Source organism: Pseudopodoces humilis, chromosome 10 (assembly GCF_049639895.1).
Source record: "Pseudopodoces humilis isolate 2021_Gansu_Grassland_sample_001 chromosome 10, ASM4963989v1, whole genome shotgun sequence".
Lineage (NCBI taxonomy): Eukaryota > Metazoa > Chordata > Aves > Passeriformes > Paridae > Pseudopodoces > Pseudopodoces humilis.
Window position 1 is genome coordinate 2,793,968 of NC_142209.1, and position 17,834 is coordinate 2,811,801.

The 17,834-nt window shown below is 59.5% G+C and overlaps 2 protein-coding genes across 4 annotated transcripts in view; both read right to left on the bottom strand.

Moving 5' to 3' along the window:
- Positions 1-7: 7 nt before the first annotated feature.
- On the bottom strand, positions 8-7,652 carry KIAA1614 (KIAA1614 ortholog). Its single transcript, XM_005528744.2, has 10 exons — positions 7,055-7,652; positions 6,449-6,512; positions 5,152-5,301; positions 3,314-4,542; positions 3,107-3,236; positions 2,141-2,345; positions 1,659-1,771; positions 1,330-1,514; positions 482-1,044; positions 8-232 (listed from the first exon to the last, which is right to left on the bottom strand). Exons 1-9 carry the CDS (start codon positions 7,650-7,652, stop codon positions 851-853), a joined length of 2,868 nt encoding a protein of 955 aa, XP_005528801.2. The 3' UTR covers positions 8-232; positions 482-850.
- A 2,590-nt stretch (positions 7,653-10,242) lies between these two features.
- The window catches only part of XPR1 (xenotropic and polytropic retrovirus receptor 1), a 109,769-nt gene continuing 102,177 nt past the window's right edge, over positions 10,243-17,834 (bottom strand). The window contains exons 14-16 of one of the 3 annotated variants that reach the window (XR_015773335.1): positions 17,186-17,407; positions 11,922-15,565; positions 10,243-11,241 (exon numbers count right to left, since the gene is read on the bottom strand). Coding sequence is in view for 2 of the 3 variants with exons in the window: in XM_005528693.3 (XP_005528750.1) it covers positions 15,505-15,565; positions 17,186-17,407 (283 nt within the window). In the remaining variant the exon portion in view is untranslated. Of the gene's footprint in view, positions 15,566-17,185; positions 17,408-17,834 lie in introns of all 3 variants that reach the window. The other 2 variants (XM_014257574.2, XM_005528693.3) reach the window with 2 other exon arrangements.

A 17,834-nucleotide genomic window follows, 5' to 3' on the forward strand; every position in this document is an offset into this window, starting at 1 on the left:
CTCTCCCCCCAGCACTTGCCAGGCATCACCTTCCTGGTTTTTGAGGCATAAAAACTGCAGCATCTGCAGTTTCTGGGGTCACCTCAGCATTGTGGGCAGCTGTGCCCAGGTGTGAGGTTGCTGCAGACAGCTGTACCCAGATGTGGGGCACCACTGTGCAGAGGGCAGCCATTGCTGCCATGCCACTGCTGTTGGAGACAGTCATTCCAAGGACGTGTTTTGCCTTCCATGGCTGGAAAAAAGAACCCCAAAAAATCACCAAGGAGCCCTGCAGGTGGCTGAGCCCCCAGTCTGCCTGCCCAGGGCCCCCCCAGCATGGTCAGGAGGTGGCTGGTGGAGCAGCAGGGCCATGAGAAAACAAGAAGCAAAGGCCCCAGGGCCACAAGAACCACCCCAGCCCCTCCATGCCACAAGCCAAGGGCATTGTTTTGTTATTGCAGAGATGTATTTTTCAGTTTGAAATAATTTAAAAGAACCTCACCAGCCCTCCAGCACAAGGTGGCAGTGCTGGCAGGAAGCCCTCTGTCTCCTGGGGTCACAGATGGGGTGTCCCCATGCTGGTCATGCCCAGCAGGACAGACCCACCCAGCTCTGTTTGGGCCAGGCTGTCCCCTGTCCCCCACACTTAGGCAGCTCCTAGAGATTCTGGGGTGTCCTTTGTCCCACACTCTGTCCTAGGGGGACAAGGAGAGCCACCTGCCCTCACTGTTGCGGAGCCGGGCAGGTCCTGGCACTGTGAGGCAGCTTGGTCCATGCCACGCCATCCTGGGACATGACCGGGACATCGTCCTTCTCCCATCACTGGGACAGCCTCCTGCTCCCTGCAGGCTTCGCAGGAGCCGTGCCAGGGCTACCATGGCGCGGGGCGGTGCCGGAGCACGCGCAGGGCCAGGGTGTCCGCCTGGAGCAGCAGCTGGCGGATGCGGGCCAGCCCCAGCCCCGAGACGGCCGCGCCGTTGACCTGCAGGATCTCGTCCCCCACGCCCAGGAGCCCCGCGTAGAGCTTGGCTGTGCCGGCATCCGCCATCTCCTGCACGTAGACGCCTGAGGAGGGAACAGGGATGGCTGAGAGCCCTTCCTGCCCCGGGCTGCACAGAAACAAACCTGTCACAAACAGCCTTTGTCCCAAGCCGCGTGCTGACGGACACGTTGAATTGTGCGTGGGCAAAGCCACACGTGGCAGTGTCCCCCCACCCTCATCACCTCTGTGGGGCTCAGCAGCAATGGAGCAACCCCCTCCACCCGTGCTCAAACTCGCCCCCGGGGTGGGACGAGAGCCACCCTGGAGGGACCGTGGTGTGCCAAAGCTTTGGGATGGTCCCACAACACCTGTGTCGGGCCGGCCGTGTCCGGAGGTGACGGAGAACCCAAAGGCGCCGTCGGGGGGTCGCTGCAGCTCCAGCTGGCTGGTGCCATCAGGGAAGACCTCGACAACGCGCCCCACCGCGCGCAGCTGGCCGGGCGCCCCGATGTCCTCCACGCTCAGTGAGCGCTGCGGCCCTGAGCCCCCCTTCCTGTGGGGAGAGGGAAGATGGGTGAGTGGGGAACAGGGAAGCTGCTGGAGACCGGGTGATGCAGCCCCTGGCTGCACTGAGCCACCACAGCACCCCAGAACAGCCTTCCTGGGCACCGCAGGGATGTGCCAGGCCACATCCTACCTGTCAGCCGTGGTCTGGGGCAGGAGGTAGGCGCTGGCACGGGGTGCCTTGCCCAGCTGGGGATGCAGGCTCTGGATAGAGGCAGCTTTTTGGGGCTGGCAGAAGGGTGACACCTGGTGAGAAACACCTGTTTGAGATGGGGACGAACATTGTGCTTCACCCACTGATGTGCCGAGGGAGTGGAGGAAATTGGGACATCCCGCCCCGCTGGAGCACTCCCCAACTCACTGCTGAGGAGGGACGAGCGTATCTGCTCTTCCACTGCCCCTCCTCTCTCCCTCCTTCCCCTTCCACTTCCCAGTTGGCTCCAGGCTTTTCACACCCAACAGGTTTGGGGTGGCATATCCCCCCACACCCCTCCAGGACTGCCCGAGCCATAAATCCGTACTGGGGAATACTTCATCCCAGCACAGCATCCTTTCCCTTGTGCCACCCCTGTCTCCCCGTGAGCACTCCCCGCACGGGGCGATGTCCAAGCTCACCAGCTGCAGGGACTGCAGGGACGGTGACTTCTTGACGCTGGGGCCGCCCGGCGGGGAGCCTCCGGGGGCCGGGAGCTGCTCCATGCTGTAGCAGCGGAAGCGGCCCAGGCGCTGCTTGGTGCTCTGGCTCAGGCTGCACAGGAGCTTCTTCAGCCCCGACGCCGAAGCGCTGCTGCCCTTGCGGCTCACGGGCCGCCCCGGCTCCCTGGGTGGAGAGGCGTGGTGGTCACACACGGCGTGGCTGGGGCGGCAGCAGGACCTGCAGCGGCCTCTGGGCTGGGGGTGCATCCTGCACCCACCTTGGCAGCCCTGAGAGCTGCAGCACGGGGAGATTGGGGTGCATGGGGAGATTGGGGTGCACGGTGAGATTGGGGTGCACGGTGAGATTGGGGTGCACGGTGGGATCGGGGTGCACGGTGAGATTGGGGTGCACGGTGAGATTGGGGTGCACGGTGAGATCAGGGTGCACTGGTGAGATCGGGGGCAGCCGCCTCCCTGCAGCAGTGACCCCGCACACGCACCTTTGTCACTACCCAAAGTGACCCGAAGGGCTCCCTCCCTGTTTTCTCCGTTACTTCAGGGGTTCAACGCCCCTCAGAAGTCCCCTGCTCTGCCCCAAGGGATCACATCCTGCCAATGGGCTCAGAGGACCCAGCACCACATTGGAATTCTCCTGCCAGGCTGAGACGTGCAGTGCCAGGCACGGGGCTGGCGGGATCGCCTGATTTTCCTCAAAAGAGGAGAACCCGACACCAGCGAAACGCCTCTCCCATCTGCTCTAACACCCCTGGCAGAACCAGCTGTGGTGAAACGCAGCTCTCCCAAACCCACAGCAAGGCACGGGCACGTTGTATCCCCCGTATTGTGGTTTCTGGGAGGTTTTTGGAGCCGGGGAGCTCAGCCCTGCAGTGCCCAGGAGGGATGCTCAGGGCTGCGTGGTTTGGGATGCCACGGCCGCTCACTCACTCGTGTGCCGCGCTCCCGGCTGGGTGCGGCTGGGGCTGCGCTCCCGGCATCCCGGCACCTTCCCCCGCAGGATGAGCAGCCTCCGAGGGCACGGGGGTGACAGGGCTGGCAGCGGGGTGTGACAGTGTCCCTGCAACCAACAGTCAGACAGTCACACGCCTGTTTCATTGGGGACCCCCCCTAGCACCCCACGCGTGGGTCCCTTACCTCCGCCCGTCCCCGGCGCGTCCTGCCCGTGGGTGTTGTTGCAGTTGTTGGTGGACAAGGCACGGAGGGGGCTCCCCGGGAGCCACCTGGGGCTGCGGAGACCCCGCCGCTCGGCCGGCCCCGCCGTGCCCCCGGGCTGCGGAGGGGAGGCGCTGCCAGCACCCGGCTCGGGGCCCGGGACCCCTTGGCTCGGCGCCTGGCGGCTGCCGCTGGAGAACAGGGCTTTCCTGCAAGGCACCTGGGCGCAGGCCTTCTTGGTAGGGGGGGGAGCAGGGACGTGGGTGCCCGGAATGGGGGTGCTGGTCCTCAGCTGCGAGGAAGGCTCCAGGGGCTCACTGGGCTCATGCGGGGGGCGAGCTGTGCTTCCCATTCCCTTGCTGCCCCCCGGATGCCGATGGGGCTCCCCATCTTCCCGGCTGCTGCTTCTTGCCGGTGCTGGGGGGCAAACAGGCGCCGGCCCCGAGTGCCCATCCTCGGGGCCACCGCTGGCCACACACGGCCCCTTCCTGGCCCTCGTCTCCGGCTGCGGGGCAGCACGGGGAGTTCTGTGCCCGCGAGCCCGGGGGTCGCGGTGCCCCCGCAGGTGGGGGCTGCGGGGTCCCGCCTCCTCGCTGTCCGTCCGGCAGCCGTCGGAGGTGTCGGTGCTCTCCAGCGCCGAGTCCACCTCGTCAATGTAGGTGACATCCCCGATGTAGGTCTCCTTGATCTTCTCGGTGTGGATGCGCTGCCGGGAGGGCAGGATCCACAGCGGGGACCCTCCGGGGCCCAGAGGCCTGATTTTAGGCTCTGTCTGTGCAGCGCTCGGCCCCCTGCTCTCCCCCGGGACGCTTCTTTGTGCCGCAGGGCTACTTCTGGCCACGTCGGGGACAGCTTGCTGGTCCGTGCCCCGGCCGGCGGCAGCACCGAGGAAGGAGCCGCAGGCGCCGCACTTGCCCCCGGCTACGAGGTCGCCAGTGCGGGCTTTGGGCTGGCCAGCGCCGTCCCCCGGCTGCCTGCTGCCGGCCGGCTCCGGCGAGGCGAGCGCCGAGCCCAGCGCCCGCCGGTGCCGCAGCTGCAGCCGCTCCAGGTACCGCACCTCGGCGTCCCGAGCCGACTCGTCCTCGAAGCGGACACGGGATGGGGACGGTCCCCGCTGCCGCCGCGGCCGCCCGCAGCTCGACTCCCCGCTGGACGAGTCGCTCAGGCTCCCGCCGTCCCGCGGGGCCACGCTCGGCCTTCCGCTGGGCTCCCTGCCGTGGGGACAGACAGACGGACGCGGGCGAGCTGCAGGGGCTGCTCGGCAACCCTGGGAAAGCAGGTCGGGAGGGGGGAAAACCCAGTGCAAAAGATGGGGCGAGGAGGAAAGTCCGCCCGCTTCTCCCTGGCTGTGTACGGCCCTGCTTCCCTCCGGCCTGAAGCCGAAATCCGGAGAGGCCGCGGCACCTCCCTGCTGCCATGGCTCGACCTCCATCGCCCCTTCCCTGCCCCGAGGTCTGTGCAGAGCCAGTAACCAGTGTGGTTAATCATTCCAGGAACGCCACATCGCACATGACCTGGCACACACGGCTGGACGCCGCTGTGGTCCAGCCTCCAGCAGCGAGTCTCACTCGGTAAAACATTCCCCATGGGCTGGGAAACGCCACCGTCCCACTCCCGACACTTCCGTGCGATCACAAAACACACCCTGCACGCCTCCCGAACACCGCCGCAAAGAGCTCGGGCGCATCCGCGCTACGAGGCTGCACCGTGCGCGCAGCGGGGTCGGATCCCGGCTCCAAACACACCCTGCACGCCGTGTCCGTGCCCCAAACCCGGCTGCAGGCCTGGCAACGCCGCGGGGGCAGGAAGGAGGCACTGACCTGGGCTGCGGGACGGCGGTGGGGAGGAGGAGGATGTCGTGGCTGGCGCGCAGGGGGTTCGTCCGAGCCTTCATGCGGGCGCGCTGCAGCAGCTGCTTGGCCTGCTCGTGCCGCGGGCTCAGCTCCAGCTCCTGCCCGGCGACAAAGGCCCTGCGGCCCCGCAGCGGGCAGGGGGATTAGGAAAAAATAACAGGGATTAGACGTGCTTTAACAGTGACGACGAGGCTGCTCTGCCCAGGGAAAACGGGGCTCGGCTGCCATTCATGGGCGGGCTGGCTGCCGCCCCGGGGGGTGGCCGGGCGGGCACCCCGCATCTCCTGGCACCGGGAGAGACTTAAGGGGCGGGCTCAGCACCCGCACAGCTCGGGCACAGGCTGGGCCGAGGCAGCGCTTTGTGCCACGGGCATCCCGGAGGTGGGAAAGGGAAAGCGGGGTAGGCGCTACTTCCCATCCCCACCGGTGTCAATCCCGTGGTGGTGGGGGGGGCAGGTTTGGGGTGACACCCCTGACCTGATTGTCTTGCTGCCTTCCCTTCCTTGCAGGGGGGTCTTTCCCCGCACCCCCAGCCCCCTCTGAGTGCAGGGTGAGGGACCTGTCAGCTCTCCCTGCTGCAGCACTGCCTTCCCGCTTGGGCACGGCCCTAATCCTCCTGATTAAAATAATCAGCTCAGGCAGTCTCTTCGGAAGCCTGGCCTTAACCTCTTCAGGGCAGCACGGTGGGCACACGCTGTCCCCGCCCCAGCAGCACCGTGGGAGGCCCAGCCTTCCCCCAGGCTTTGGCTGCCCTGCTCACAGGAGGTGCTGCATCCCCAGCTCTGCCTTGCACCCCCCATGACTGATCCAGCTGCCAGAGCAGAGCAGACCCAGTGACCACAATACTGGGGGGGTCTTTCCCCACTCACTGTTCTACCCTACACAGCCCCCAGCCTCTCACCTGCCTATGCCACCTCCTTATTTTTAGTCCGTACCTCTAAGGTTTTTCATTAGTCCAACAAGATTACACACTCCTGCCGCCTCGATCCTCTTAAGCACCTGGAGCAAATTTCTGTCCCATCCTCTTCCCCAGTTCCCTTCCTGGCCTGGCGTCATGGCAGGGACGTCCTGTGCTCAGACACCAGGGGGACACCCAGCTCCTGTCCCTTGTCACACCGGAGCATCGCTGGGGCCCAGCCACGCTCCCTCACCAGCTGCCCCACAGCCCTTCCCTGGAGCTGCTTCAAAGGGTGCCTTTAAAATACAACACTGGGGAGTGGGAAAGAGGGAAATGCCCATTTCTGCCACACTGGGACTGACCTACCTGCAGCCCTCAGCGTCCTGCAGTGAAACCCCTGAGTCCCAGTCCCCATCGCTCGCTGGCATCTCTGAAATGCAGGACAGGGAAAGGCATTAGCCTGGTTGGATGGCAGCCCCTATCCTCTTGATAGCACCTCCCATATATCCCATCCCAACGCCCTCCACAGGGCTCTCCCAGATGTCTGGCTCTGGGAGAGCCCAAAGGGGTGGAACGTGGGGCAACAGCACCTGGCTGTAGGTGTGGGACTGAGGCCATGGCGCCATGGGGTCACTGGGGCAGATGCTATCAAAGGAGAAATTAACTCTCTTTTCTGGTGGCAGCTTGCAAAGGGACAGTGATGCCCCCAGACCTGGCGTGTCCCAGAAATTGAGTTTCTTGTTTTTAGCAGTGAAATTCCTCACCACGACACCAGACGGGACTGACTGGTATCACCCAGAGAGCATCTCCTGAGCATCTCCAACATCCCGCTGAAGGGGGTGGGACAGCCCTGGGGTGTGAGGCAGCAGGGAGGCTGGAGGCTGGCCCTGAGGACTCCCGTCATCCCAAAGGTTTTCCCTCCCACTTCCCCGCGCTGTCCTGAAAGAGCCACCACCTTCCCAAAATACACACCGGGTGCGGCAAGGCCCAGCACCTCCTGCAGCAGCCGCCGGTTCCTCTCCACCCGCTCGGCCAGCGAGAGCCTCTCCCAGCTCCCCGCCCTGGGGGGGGACACGGAGGGACGCCCCCGGTCCCGCAGCGGGGTTCGGGCCTCTTCATCCAGGGAGGGTCTCTCATGGAGGGAGGCAGAGCGCCAGGACCTGCTGCCCTTGTCCGGGGCATCCCTGGAGGCCGGGAGCCTCCAGAGCCCCAGGGTTCCGGCTCGGGGTGCCGGGGCGCTGCCCGGAGCGGGCTCCCCTCCATCCAGCAGCCCGTCCGTCAGGTACGTGCGGAGCTGAGCCCGAGGCTCCCCCGCCGCCACCTCTGCCCCCGGCTTCCCCCGCCGGGCCCGCGGCTTCTTGGGCGAGGGGCGCTCGGGGGCGGCTGCGGGGGTCCCCGGCCGCCCGCCCCGCTTCTCCTTCAGCGCTTTCACCTTGCCCTCCAGGACGGCGTGGGGGCCGCGGGCGGGCTCGGGGCGCTCCGGCGGGGCCGGGCTGCGGCCGCCGCTCTGGCTGAGCTGCCTGGGGGGCCGCGGCAGGCGCCGCGCATCAGCGGGAGGGCTCCTCTCCATGAGTCCTGCGGGGACAGAAGCCAGGACATGAGCCCTGCACTGCCCTCCCCGACACCCGCCCTGCGGCTTCCACAAAAGGCATCAGCCCCGCCTGCCTCGGGGCGATGCTACCGGCGTGTGCCTGGAGAGGGAGGGGACAGGGAGGTGACACGAGGCCACCCAGAGCACCGACACTGTGCCGGTATCAGCGGGGAGCAGGGGGAACGGGGCGCCACCGAGGGATCGCTGGTTCCCCAAAGCCCGAGGCCAGGGGCTGGGCAGGAGAGCGGGTGCCCACCCAGCAAGAAGGAACCGGAGGGAACTGACGCTTTCTGAGCTAAACCAGGCCCCAAAACCTCCGCAGAGCAGAAATCCTTCCCGGCCACAACTCGCCGAAGGTGCCCGGACAGACGCCAGCCCCTGCTCCGCCCCGGCCCCCGGGGCCACACGTGGCACTCGTCCTGCGCCCGCCTCGCCGTCCCGGCGGCACCCAGGTGCCTCCTGCACCCCGCCGGGAGCATCCTGTCCCCGTGGTACCCCCGGCGGCACCCAGGTGCCTCCTGCACCCCGCCGGGAGCATCCTATCCCCGCTGGTACCCCCGGAGGAGCCTCCCCCGCTGCCGGGGCTGCAGGAGCATCCCCGCGACACCCCCCGGTCCCCATCGCCGCCCCGCAGCCCCTCACTGCCCCAGGCTGAGTGGGACGGGGCCACGGGCGGGATGCGAGGGGCTGTTCTTACCCCCGGAGAAGCATCGGGAGAGGGCTGGGAAGAAGGAGAAGAAAGCGGAAGAAGGGAAGGAAGCAGGGGAGGGAAAAAAGAAATTAAAAAAAAAAAAAACGGCCAAACCAGCAAATCCCGGCCCCTCCAGCCGAGCCCGAGCTCAGCCGCTTGGCTGGGCCGTGGGGCCGTGGCTGGCCCTGCCTCCCGCCCCGGCCTCCTCCTCCTCCTCCTCCTCCTCCTCTCCGCGCACCCCACGCCGGGGCACCGGGCCAAAGCCGGCCCTGGTCCCCGCCACGCCGGGGGTGACCCCGAGCTGCCACCCCGGCACCTCCACGGGAGGGAAAGCCGGCAGCCCGGGACGGAGCGATCGCGGCTGCCGTGGCCTTCTCTCAGGAATGTCCTTTGTCTGGGCTGCGGCTTGGGAAGGCGGCGGAGCCTCCCCGGGTGCCGAGAGGGGCTGTCCCGCACCCGCGGGATGGCAACGCTGCTCCCGGGGGATTTCTCCAGCAGCAAAGCCCGCCTGCTCTCGGCACCTTCCTGGGAGCATCACACTTGTACAGCTGTGCTAAACTCTGCTTTCCGGAGGCCGGATCCTGCGTGGACCCACGGCGAGCCAGGGCCGTGACATTTCCAGGCAGGAGGGCGGTGGGAGCCGAGCTCGGTGCATCCGCACACATCCCTGCCCTAAAACCCGGCATGCGACACGTGCCTGCTCCCCGAGCACCAAACCCTCCCTCCTGCCCCTCCTCGAGGGTCCCGGGTGGGCAGCGCTTACCTGGAGGTGCCAGGGCTGCCGTCCCCGGGGGCACCAGGGGTCTGAGGGGGCCCGGGGCGTCCCGGCCCCGCTCCGGCGGCCGCTTTAAGCTATGGCTTTTGATATTCGTGATTGGTTTCATAATCCCGATCAAAAGGAAATCACCAGGATTATGAAATTGTTTTAATCCTCCTGGCTCTGGCCGCACCGGCCCCTGCCAGCACGAGCAGCAAGAAAATCACTTTTATCTTCTTAAAATGTCCCCGGCCACCCTGGTGGGCCCCCATCACAGCCAAACGTGAGCCCAAGGGCTTCCTCCCCCATGGGAGCTGACAACAGGGGTGATTCCATGCGGGACAGACCGAGCATCTTCCCTTGGCTGCTTCCAGGCAGGAAGGGCCAGCCGAGCTTTGTGTGGAAGAGCCCAGGGCAGAGGAACCATCCTCGCCCTGTCCCCCAGCCCTGGGCTCCAACCTCCCCTGTGACCCATCCTTACCTGCAAGCCATTCCAAAAAGGGATCCTGCTTCCTTTGCCTGGGCTGTGGAGGTGACACACGCCCGGGAGATGTCCCCATCGAGCTGGGGTGAGGTGCCAAAGCAGGGGCAGCAGGAGGGCTCCTGCCACCAGCCAGGGAATGCCAGCAGGGAGCCGTGGCTGGGATTAAACCTCCGGGAAGCGGCTGCTGTGAGCAGCGACAGGCTTAGAGCGATTTCACTGGGCTCTCTTCTGGAGGGAGATTGATTGCAAGAGGCAATGAAGAGATTTAAAGAGCAAAATAAAAGCACAGACCCCAGACAACCCTGGGCTGGGCTGCTCAGCCTCTGGTCACCCACTGTGCTGGCAGGACACCACCTTGGACTGGGGATCGGCTGGAAAGAGGCAACCAAAGGCTCCCCAAAGGACCACGAGCCTTTGGCCAGCACAGCACAGTCTGGGCAGGAGGAGCTCCTGGCACGTTGGGTGTGAGCCCCTCTGCCCACCTCCACCTCCTCCCAGGACATGGATGTCCTCCAGCCTCCAGCGACATCCCACGGCTCCCGAGAGCAGCAGGAGCCAATGCTCCATGCGTGGATGCAGCACAGGGGTGGCACTTGGGAAGACACACACACAGACCAGGGACAAAAGAGCCATCAGATCATTGGAAAACAAAGAGCTTGTAATAATGAAAAAAGGACAGATTTCGTAACCAATCACTTTTTCCTTTGAAAAAACACAATCACATTAACTTTGCTTTATACAACCACCTAGAAACTATGAAACAGTATCACATTGTGCAGTATTATTTTTTTTTTTTAAACCTACTTATCAAGAAGGGAATTCCACACTTCAAAAATTATATCCATTTGGGGAGGGAGGAGGAGACAGCTAATAGCGCAGTCACAGATACATCATGAGTCCAAGCAAGCGGCAATTCTTTGTCCTCACCTTTTCCACTGAGCCAAAACCGAAGAGTGGAGAAGGGGAAAGCAAAAGAGAAAGGAGGGGGGGGGGAAGAAAGAAAGCACCCACAGAGGACTAATCACACTCCATAATTACTTTTGACATCTACAGGGCTTCATAGAAAGATCATTTAGACCAACACAGCGGGGAGGGGGAGAGGAAGGCGGCAGCGGGACCCAGGGGGAACTTTGGCATTTCCACCCCGGGCCTCTTCCAAGCGCCGATCCTTCGCCACGAGGACCTGCGGGATGGAGAGGTCATCGCAAGTTCTACCAGGATGCCCAATTTCTCCTCTGGAGTGAAGAGTTTGCAATTTGGTTTACAGAGCTCGAGGGACTGTCAGGCCACAGGGCCCCTCGCCCGCTTTGCCACGGCTGTGCCGGGGACAGGGACAGGGCTGGGGTGTCAGCACCGGGGTGCGCCCCGCATTGTGTCCCTTTCCCGGGGTGTCACAGCAGGGACTGAAGCCCCCAGGGATGGTGACACACCAGTTTGGCCCACGGTGGCAGCAGGGGACACTGGCCCCAAGGTGCAGAGTTTGGGGTTGGGGTGATGTGAAGGAGACAAGGTTTGATGAGGTGACAGCCACTGAGCCCAGCCGTGACTGCTGCAGAGGTACCGTAGGGATTTCCCACTCTTCCCCCAGGAGCCCCAGCCCCTCTTTTCCAAGGAGACAAAACAATCTGATTGCCTTCTGGAATAAAAAAGTAAATTAAAAAAAAAAATTAAAAATGTTTTAAGGCAGAAGATCACCTTCCCCCTGCGAGTGCAAAGCAGAAGGGCGGAGGAGAGGAGGGAGGATGTGGAGCCGGGATGCAGCATGTGAGCAAAGTGGCTTTTGTGTCCCCAGCTTGCCAAGCCATGTGCCAGCCCCAGGACACTCCCAGCACACAGCAGGACGCTGGGGACGAGGGCAGAGCACAAGCAGCATCCCTGCAGGACCAGGCCAAATCCGCTCGGCCGTTCAAAACACAGCAAAGGCTTCACACCGTCTGCACTGCTCGTGGGAAGTGAAATCCCCAGGGATTGTTATCTCCTGGAACATGAGGAACATGCCTTCCCTCCCTGTCTGCCACACTGGCCTTGCACAGAGCGCCAGCACGGAGGCAGAACAAGCAGCACAAGCGTTTTTAGGGAAGAAGGAGCAGCAGGATCCAGCTCTGCTGAGATTTCCACCAGAGATCCCTCCCATCCCAAGATGTTCATGCTGAAGGCTGCTGCCAGTTGACCCCTTTCATTGGAATCAGACAAACAGCAAAGACACTGAGAGAATGAGGAGGCCCAGGAGCAGGGTTGAGAAAGGCGTAGGATGAACAGCAGCTGACTTTGGGAATGCACCTGGATGAGAGAGGTAGGAGCTTGCTGGATACATACAGGCTGCAGCCAGGAGTGCTGCATTTCTTTTAAAATGTGGTGGGACAGCATCGGTTCTCGTTGGAGAAGCTCCCACTCCTGCTTGCCGAGTCCAAAGATCCCAATCCTGCCCTGCTGGGACACACCCATGCCATGAATCCCATCCCAGTCCTGTCAGGAGCACACCCATGGCACATGGCACTGCCCTGCCCAGGCACAGGGAGCTGGTGTTTCTGGTGACACCATCCCAAAGCCACACGGGGAACCCCAGCCAGCAAATCAATTCTGGATGCTGCAACACCTCAGCCCCTGCAACCCCAAAATCCCCAGAGGAGCGGCAGGATGGAAAGCAGGAGGGAATCAGCACGGAGAAGCGAGTTCAAGGGAATCTCCAGAAGTCACAAACGCCACAGTGCGGCATCTCCTCTCCTTAGACCCGTCCTAATGGGTTTCACCACACCAAAGCAGCTCCACACCACCCTCAGAGCTGTACAACTCAACCTCCACTGAATCACGAGGCACAGCCCAACACCTGAAAGCCAGAGCTTGAAGACCTTCCTCAGATTCCACTTCCCATCCAGCTGCATCCCAACAACTGAAGCAGTGGATAAAACCCTCACCCTCAGCTCCTTTTAACGCTGCTCTGTCCTTCTGGACTGCCACCCCGCTGCTCTCCCTACAGGAGTGTTTTCAAGCACCCACGCGCAAAGCCCAGCTCAGGAAAAGTCCCCACTCCCCTCGCTCCTGCTGCTCCCAAGGAGTGCCAGAGCTATTTTCTCTCACCATCTGTTCTGCTTCATTAGGTCTCCCTTTATTGGCCAGATGTTCTCGTAGATGTGGAGCCATCCCGGCTTTAGTGCTCGCTGCTCTCAGGAGGAATCTGCACGCCTGATTTCTCAGAAATCTCTGGGAGGGAGGGAACAGGCAGACGCAGGGCTGGGAGCTAGGAGCCTTTAAAAGCCACACTTCTGGGAATTCAGGCTGCTTTCCCCCAAGACAGCATCTCCACTGCCAAAAGGGACCATGTTTTATTTTAGGAGATAATGTTTGCTCATCGTAGCGCACCACCTCCCTTTTTCTTTTCCCCCCTTACTTCTCCTGCCAATAAAGACAGAAAAAGGGAAGAGAAAGAGCAGAGCAAGGAGCAGAGCAGATGGACACACCAAATTCTTGCTTCCCATAAGGATTTGGGTTAACTACAGAATAAGAATTTAATCACTTGCAACCCGACCCTCCCCACCAGGTTGGGAAGCAGAGGGTCGGAGGGTGCAGCAGCAGGATGGACAGATGGACACGCAGCCATGCCCTGCCCTCCCCAGCCCAGCTGAGGAAGGCAGGGTGCTCCCAGGGGACTGGAATCACTTCCAAAACACAGAACCATGGAATGGTTTGGGTTGGAAGTGACCTTAAGGACCATATAGTTCCAATCCCCTGTCCTGCAGGGACACCCTCCACTGGACCAAATTGCTCATGATGTCTCTCTGTATTTTTAATTTCCCTCTGAAAGGAAGATAATTACCAATTAAGCTCAGATTATTTGTATAAAAAACCCACTTGCTTAAGTAACACCCAGTGTTGTTACTTGATTTGAATGAATCCAAATAATTTTGGCTTGCCTCCCTCCCAGTGCAGCTGCCCTCCCTTAACCTCCCCAGGCAGGGATGGCTCCATTCCCCACTGCTGCAAATACCTTCACATGGTTTGGACATGGCACCAATGCAAATTAAGAACCTGAAATATTTTAATATTTAAGGGGTTTTATATCCCAGAATCCACTTCCATGTGAATGGGAATGACCAAGGGGAGGTAAAGGCAGGAATCCAGGGGAGATGGACAGCACAGCCCCAGCTCATCCAGCTCTGCTCCCACCAGAGCAGCACCACAACAGGGTTTTAATCTATTTCCAATTAAATGAAGAGAACCAAGTTTCCTTCTCCAGTTCCTCTGGGCAAGAGGCACAGCAGGCAAACTGAGGAAATGGAACACACCAGCCATGGGAGACACTGTGCTGGTTAAGGGGAACAACCACCAAACAGCAACAGAGGGGAGAATCCTGCAATTCCATCACCCAAACCGTCACCAGCCAGGTGAGGATCCTCCTTCAGGAGTTTCACCCTTCCCTTGCAGACCCAGGGAGAACAGGGCGAGCCAAGGGAAGGACTCTGAGGCCATCCAAGTCACATCTCTCATCCAACACAATTTGCTCAGCTGTCCATTACCCAAATCTGCTCAATTATCCCACTTCCCAAACTGGGGGAATGGGATGAGCCAAGGGGCAGATCACTAGGACAGTGCCCAACAGAGGCTTTTTGCTCAACCAGAAGCCACAGAAGAGCTGTTTTCCATCTCACCTTCCCCATCGTGTGAACACACCACAGATCTTTCCATGCTCCCTGGAACAAAGCACCACTCCTAAGCCCCAGCCTGATGAACCCCCTGTCCCATGAGAACTGTCACCTCCTCGCCTTGTCCCACTTTGCTGGGCTGCTGGAGAACTCCTGAAAAGCTCCCTGCTCGGGCTGAGATGCCCTCAGGACACATCTAAGGCTTGGAAAAGTACTTTTTTGATCTGGAGAATGAAGTTCCAAAGCCTTTGTTCACCCAGTGTTTTGTGCTGTTGCTGGGAACCAACTCTCCTTTCCTTAGGATCATCTCAGGATCATCTGCACTACTTTCACACATGGAGGAGTTGGCTTTGAACCGGCACGAGCGACATGCCCAGAAGCAGTAGCAGCAACTAAAAAAATATCAGAAAGAGAAACTTTGGTTTAAAATAAAATTGAAAAGAAATAAAAGAGAGAGAAGGTACACACAGGTGCAAGTTGTCTCACGAGAGGGGTTATTTGCAGGGGCATCACCCCACAACCCTGGAGATGGAGATCTACATTCCCCACTTTGTTTTACCGTTACAACCTTCAATTGCACAGGACTCAAAATCACTCTCATATGGTTGTTAAGTTTCATAAATAATGTGAAAACTATATGCAGCAGATACATCATATTTCCAAAAAATTACAAGAAAAGTTACATCAAATTAAAAAGTAGCTTCATGAATGAAGATACTGCTCTAAGTGCACTTTCCCTGCAAGTGCAGCCAGTGCCTCAGCGCTGGATATGAAGGAAAAAAATAAAAAAACAACTGAAAAAACAAAAAAAAACCAACCAAAAAAAATAATCAGATTTAAAAAGTCCGGTTTCAACCAGTTAAAACCGGGCCAAGCAGAAACCGAGTGTGCTCTCGGCACTGTCCCATGAGGGAGTCCCTATGATGCTTCGTTATCCAGATAAGGTTTGTATGTCCTTGTTGAGACTGTAAACAATCCTTCTTTCCTGAACTGTCCTCTTTATTGGCAAAACAAAGTAAAATATTTTATTTTTGTTTGTTTGTTTGTTTAAAATAGAACATTAAAATTAACCCAGAAGAAAAGAAACGAAACACAGTGAGCTTGTTGGAGTCCATAGGATCTGGTCTGGAAGAGCTCGGAAAACGTGTTCAGTGTTTTCTCCTGTTTTCAGCTGGATCTGTACCAGAGCTCGGGTTACTTGGGGAAGAGGGAAACAGAACGAGAAAACAAAGGATGTGGAATAAGAGAACGTGGCCATCTCATGTGTTCACTTCGTTTGCTAGGTCCTCTATCAATACCTTTGTGTCAGAAGCCTTGGACCTGGAAGAAAACAAAACAGAAAACACTCACTGGGGAGAAGGAATTCCTGGAATGACACGCAGACAGCAAACCCACAGTGCACTTGGGGGAACAAAAAAAAGGGAAAAAAATGTCTTTCTTATGCAGAGGGGGAATAAACAATCCACTGGGACTGTTTCACACCCTCCCACTCTCCCTGGGAATAGCAGAGCCTTGTAAAGATGCCCCAGCTGTCCCTCAGCATCCTGCTCCTGTGGCACTGCCCACTCTGCCCATGGCCAGTGTCACCTGCCAGGCTGTGACGTGGCTGGGGACACTGCACTGCTGGGTGTGGATCTCCACAGAACTCCACAAAACCCTTGCAGGATCCAGAGGAGTGTTCCTGCTCTGTCTCCTGCTGGGCTGCAGCGAGGAACAGGAAGTTCTTTAGGGATATGCCTGGCACATCTCCACTCACTGCACGTCTGAGGGGTAAATGGGCATGGCTGGAGGGAATTCCACCAAGCTTTGGCCCACATTCCTTTTGCATAACATTTTTTAGTCTCTAGCAGCCACCCCAAGGCTGTTGGTATTGGTCCCATCTGTGCAGGGATAAGAGCCAAGCAGAGCCCTGAGGCCAGAGCACACCCTCCTCCTCCTCCTCCTCTTCCCACCCCTCCCATGCAGTGCTGCAGGGATTGCACAACTCTCCTGACCCGCTGTGCCTCAGCATCCCTGAGGAGCCTGGGCTTGTTCCCTGGCCAAAGGGCAAGGCTCCACAGCTGTGCTGCCAGGGCAGGAGGGACACAGGCACTGCAGGGAAAACACACAGTGGACAGGTTCAGGGGCTGGGGTGCAGGGCTGGGAAACATTTGGGGTGAGAGAATGATGGGTGGGAAGAAAAAAATGGAGGGGTTTGGATTTGAGGATTTGGATTTGAGATCTTATGTATGAACTTTAACCAAAGAAAAACTGGAATCATACAGAATCATAGAAAGGTTTGGGTGGGAAGGGACCTTAAAGATCATCTGGTTCCAACCCTCCTGCCAGAGGCAGGGATGCCACTCACTAAACCACACTGCTCGGGGCCAAATCCAGCCTGGCCTTGGACACTTCCAGGGATGGGGCACCCACAGCTTCTCTGGGCAGCCCGTGCCAGGGCCTCACCATACTCACAGAGAAGAATTCCTTCTTATTATCTGATCTAACCCTGCCCTCTGTCAGTTTAAAGCCATTGTCCCTTCTCTCATTAGGAGGTATAAAGAGTCCCTCTCCCTCTTTTTTATAAGTCCCCAAAATGTCTGCTTGAGGAGAACCTCTCCTCCAGTTTGCATTTATAACCTCTGGCAGGCTGTTTTTGCAGGAGTAACTTTTTGTTACAAGTAACAAGTTGCCTTGTAAAAAGGCAACTCCCTTTTCTGATGGTTTACCAGAACCCCAGTATGGGATTAATCCCATATTAATATTATTAATCCAAAAGATGGATTAATTCCCTGGCAGAGAGAGACACGCTCGTTTACTAACTGGACCTGTCCTCCCTTTGAAGACTGGGCTGAAATCCTTGTGCCATTCCCAGTCCAGGATTCCCAGTCCTTAAACAACAGGCATTATTAACAGCAGCTCCAGGGCAGGATTGTGTGGCAGAGGAGAGGCCAGACGTACTGTGAGGCGAGGCGAGGCCTGCGCAGGGACACGCTCAGGCTGCGCTTCCACTGCTTGTTCTTGCGGCGGTTCCGGACGCCGTCCTCCTGATCCATCATCTGATCCAGCAGCGTCAGGTCATCCGCATTGAGCGGCGCCACCGAGATGTCCCTCACCGCACGGAACTCACCACAGTTGTTCAGGTGCTCGTTCTCCAGACGGAAAAAGTTCCACACAAACCGCCTGGGGGGGGAAGGGAGAAGAGAAGGGGGAAGGTGCGGGAAGGTGCGGGAAGGTAAGGTGCGGTAAGGTAAGGTGCGGTAAGGAAAGGTGCGGAAAGGTGCGGAAAGGTGCGGAAAGGTGCGGAAAGGTGCGGAAAGGTGCGGAAAGGAAAGGTGCGGAAAGGTGCGGAAAGGTGCGGAAAGGTGCGGAAAGGTGCGGAAAGGAAAGGTGCGGAAAGGAAAGGAAAGGTGCGGAAAGGAAAGGTGCGGAAAGGAAAGGTGCGGAAAGGAAAGGTGCGGAAAGGAAAGGTGCGGAAAGGAAAGGTGCGGAAAGGAAAGGTGCGGAAAGGAAAGGTGCGGAAAGGAAAGGTGCGGAAAGGAAAGGTGCGGAAAGGAAAGGTGCGGAAAGGAAAGGTGCGGAAAGGTGCGGAAAGGTGCGGAAAGGAAAG

Coding starts and splice junctions, on each gene's coding strand:
- KIAA1614 (XM_005528744.2), bottom strand. CDS start 7,652: ATGGAGAGGAGCCCTCCCGCTGATGCGCGGCGCCTGCCGCGGCCCCCC. Junction 4,543..5,151: donor ACCGCCGTCCCGCAGCCCAG/GTCAGTGCCTCC, acceptor TCCCCACGGCAG/GGAGCCCAGCGGAAGGCCGA. Junction 1,772..2,140: donor CCCTGCAGTCCCTGCAGCTG/GTGAGCTTGGAC, acceptor GTTTCTCACCAG/GTGTCACCCTTCTGCCAGCC.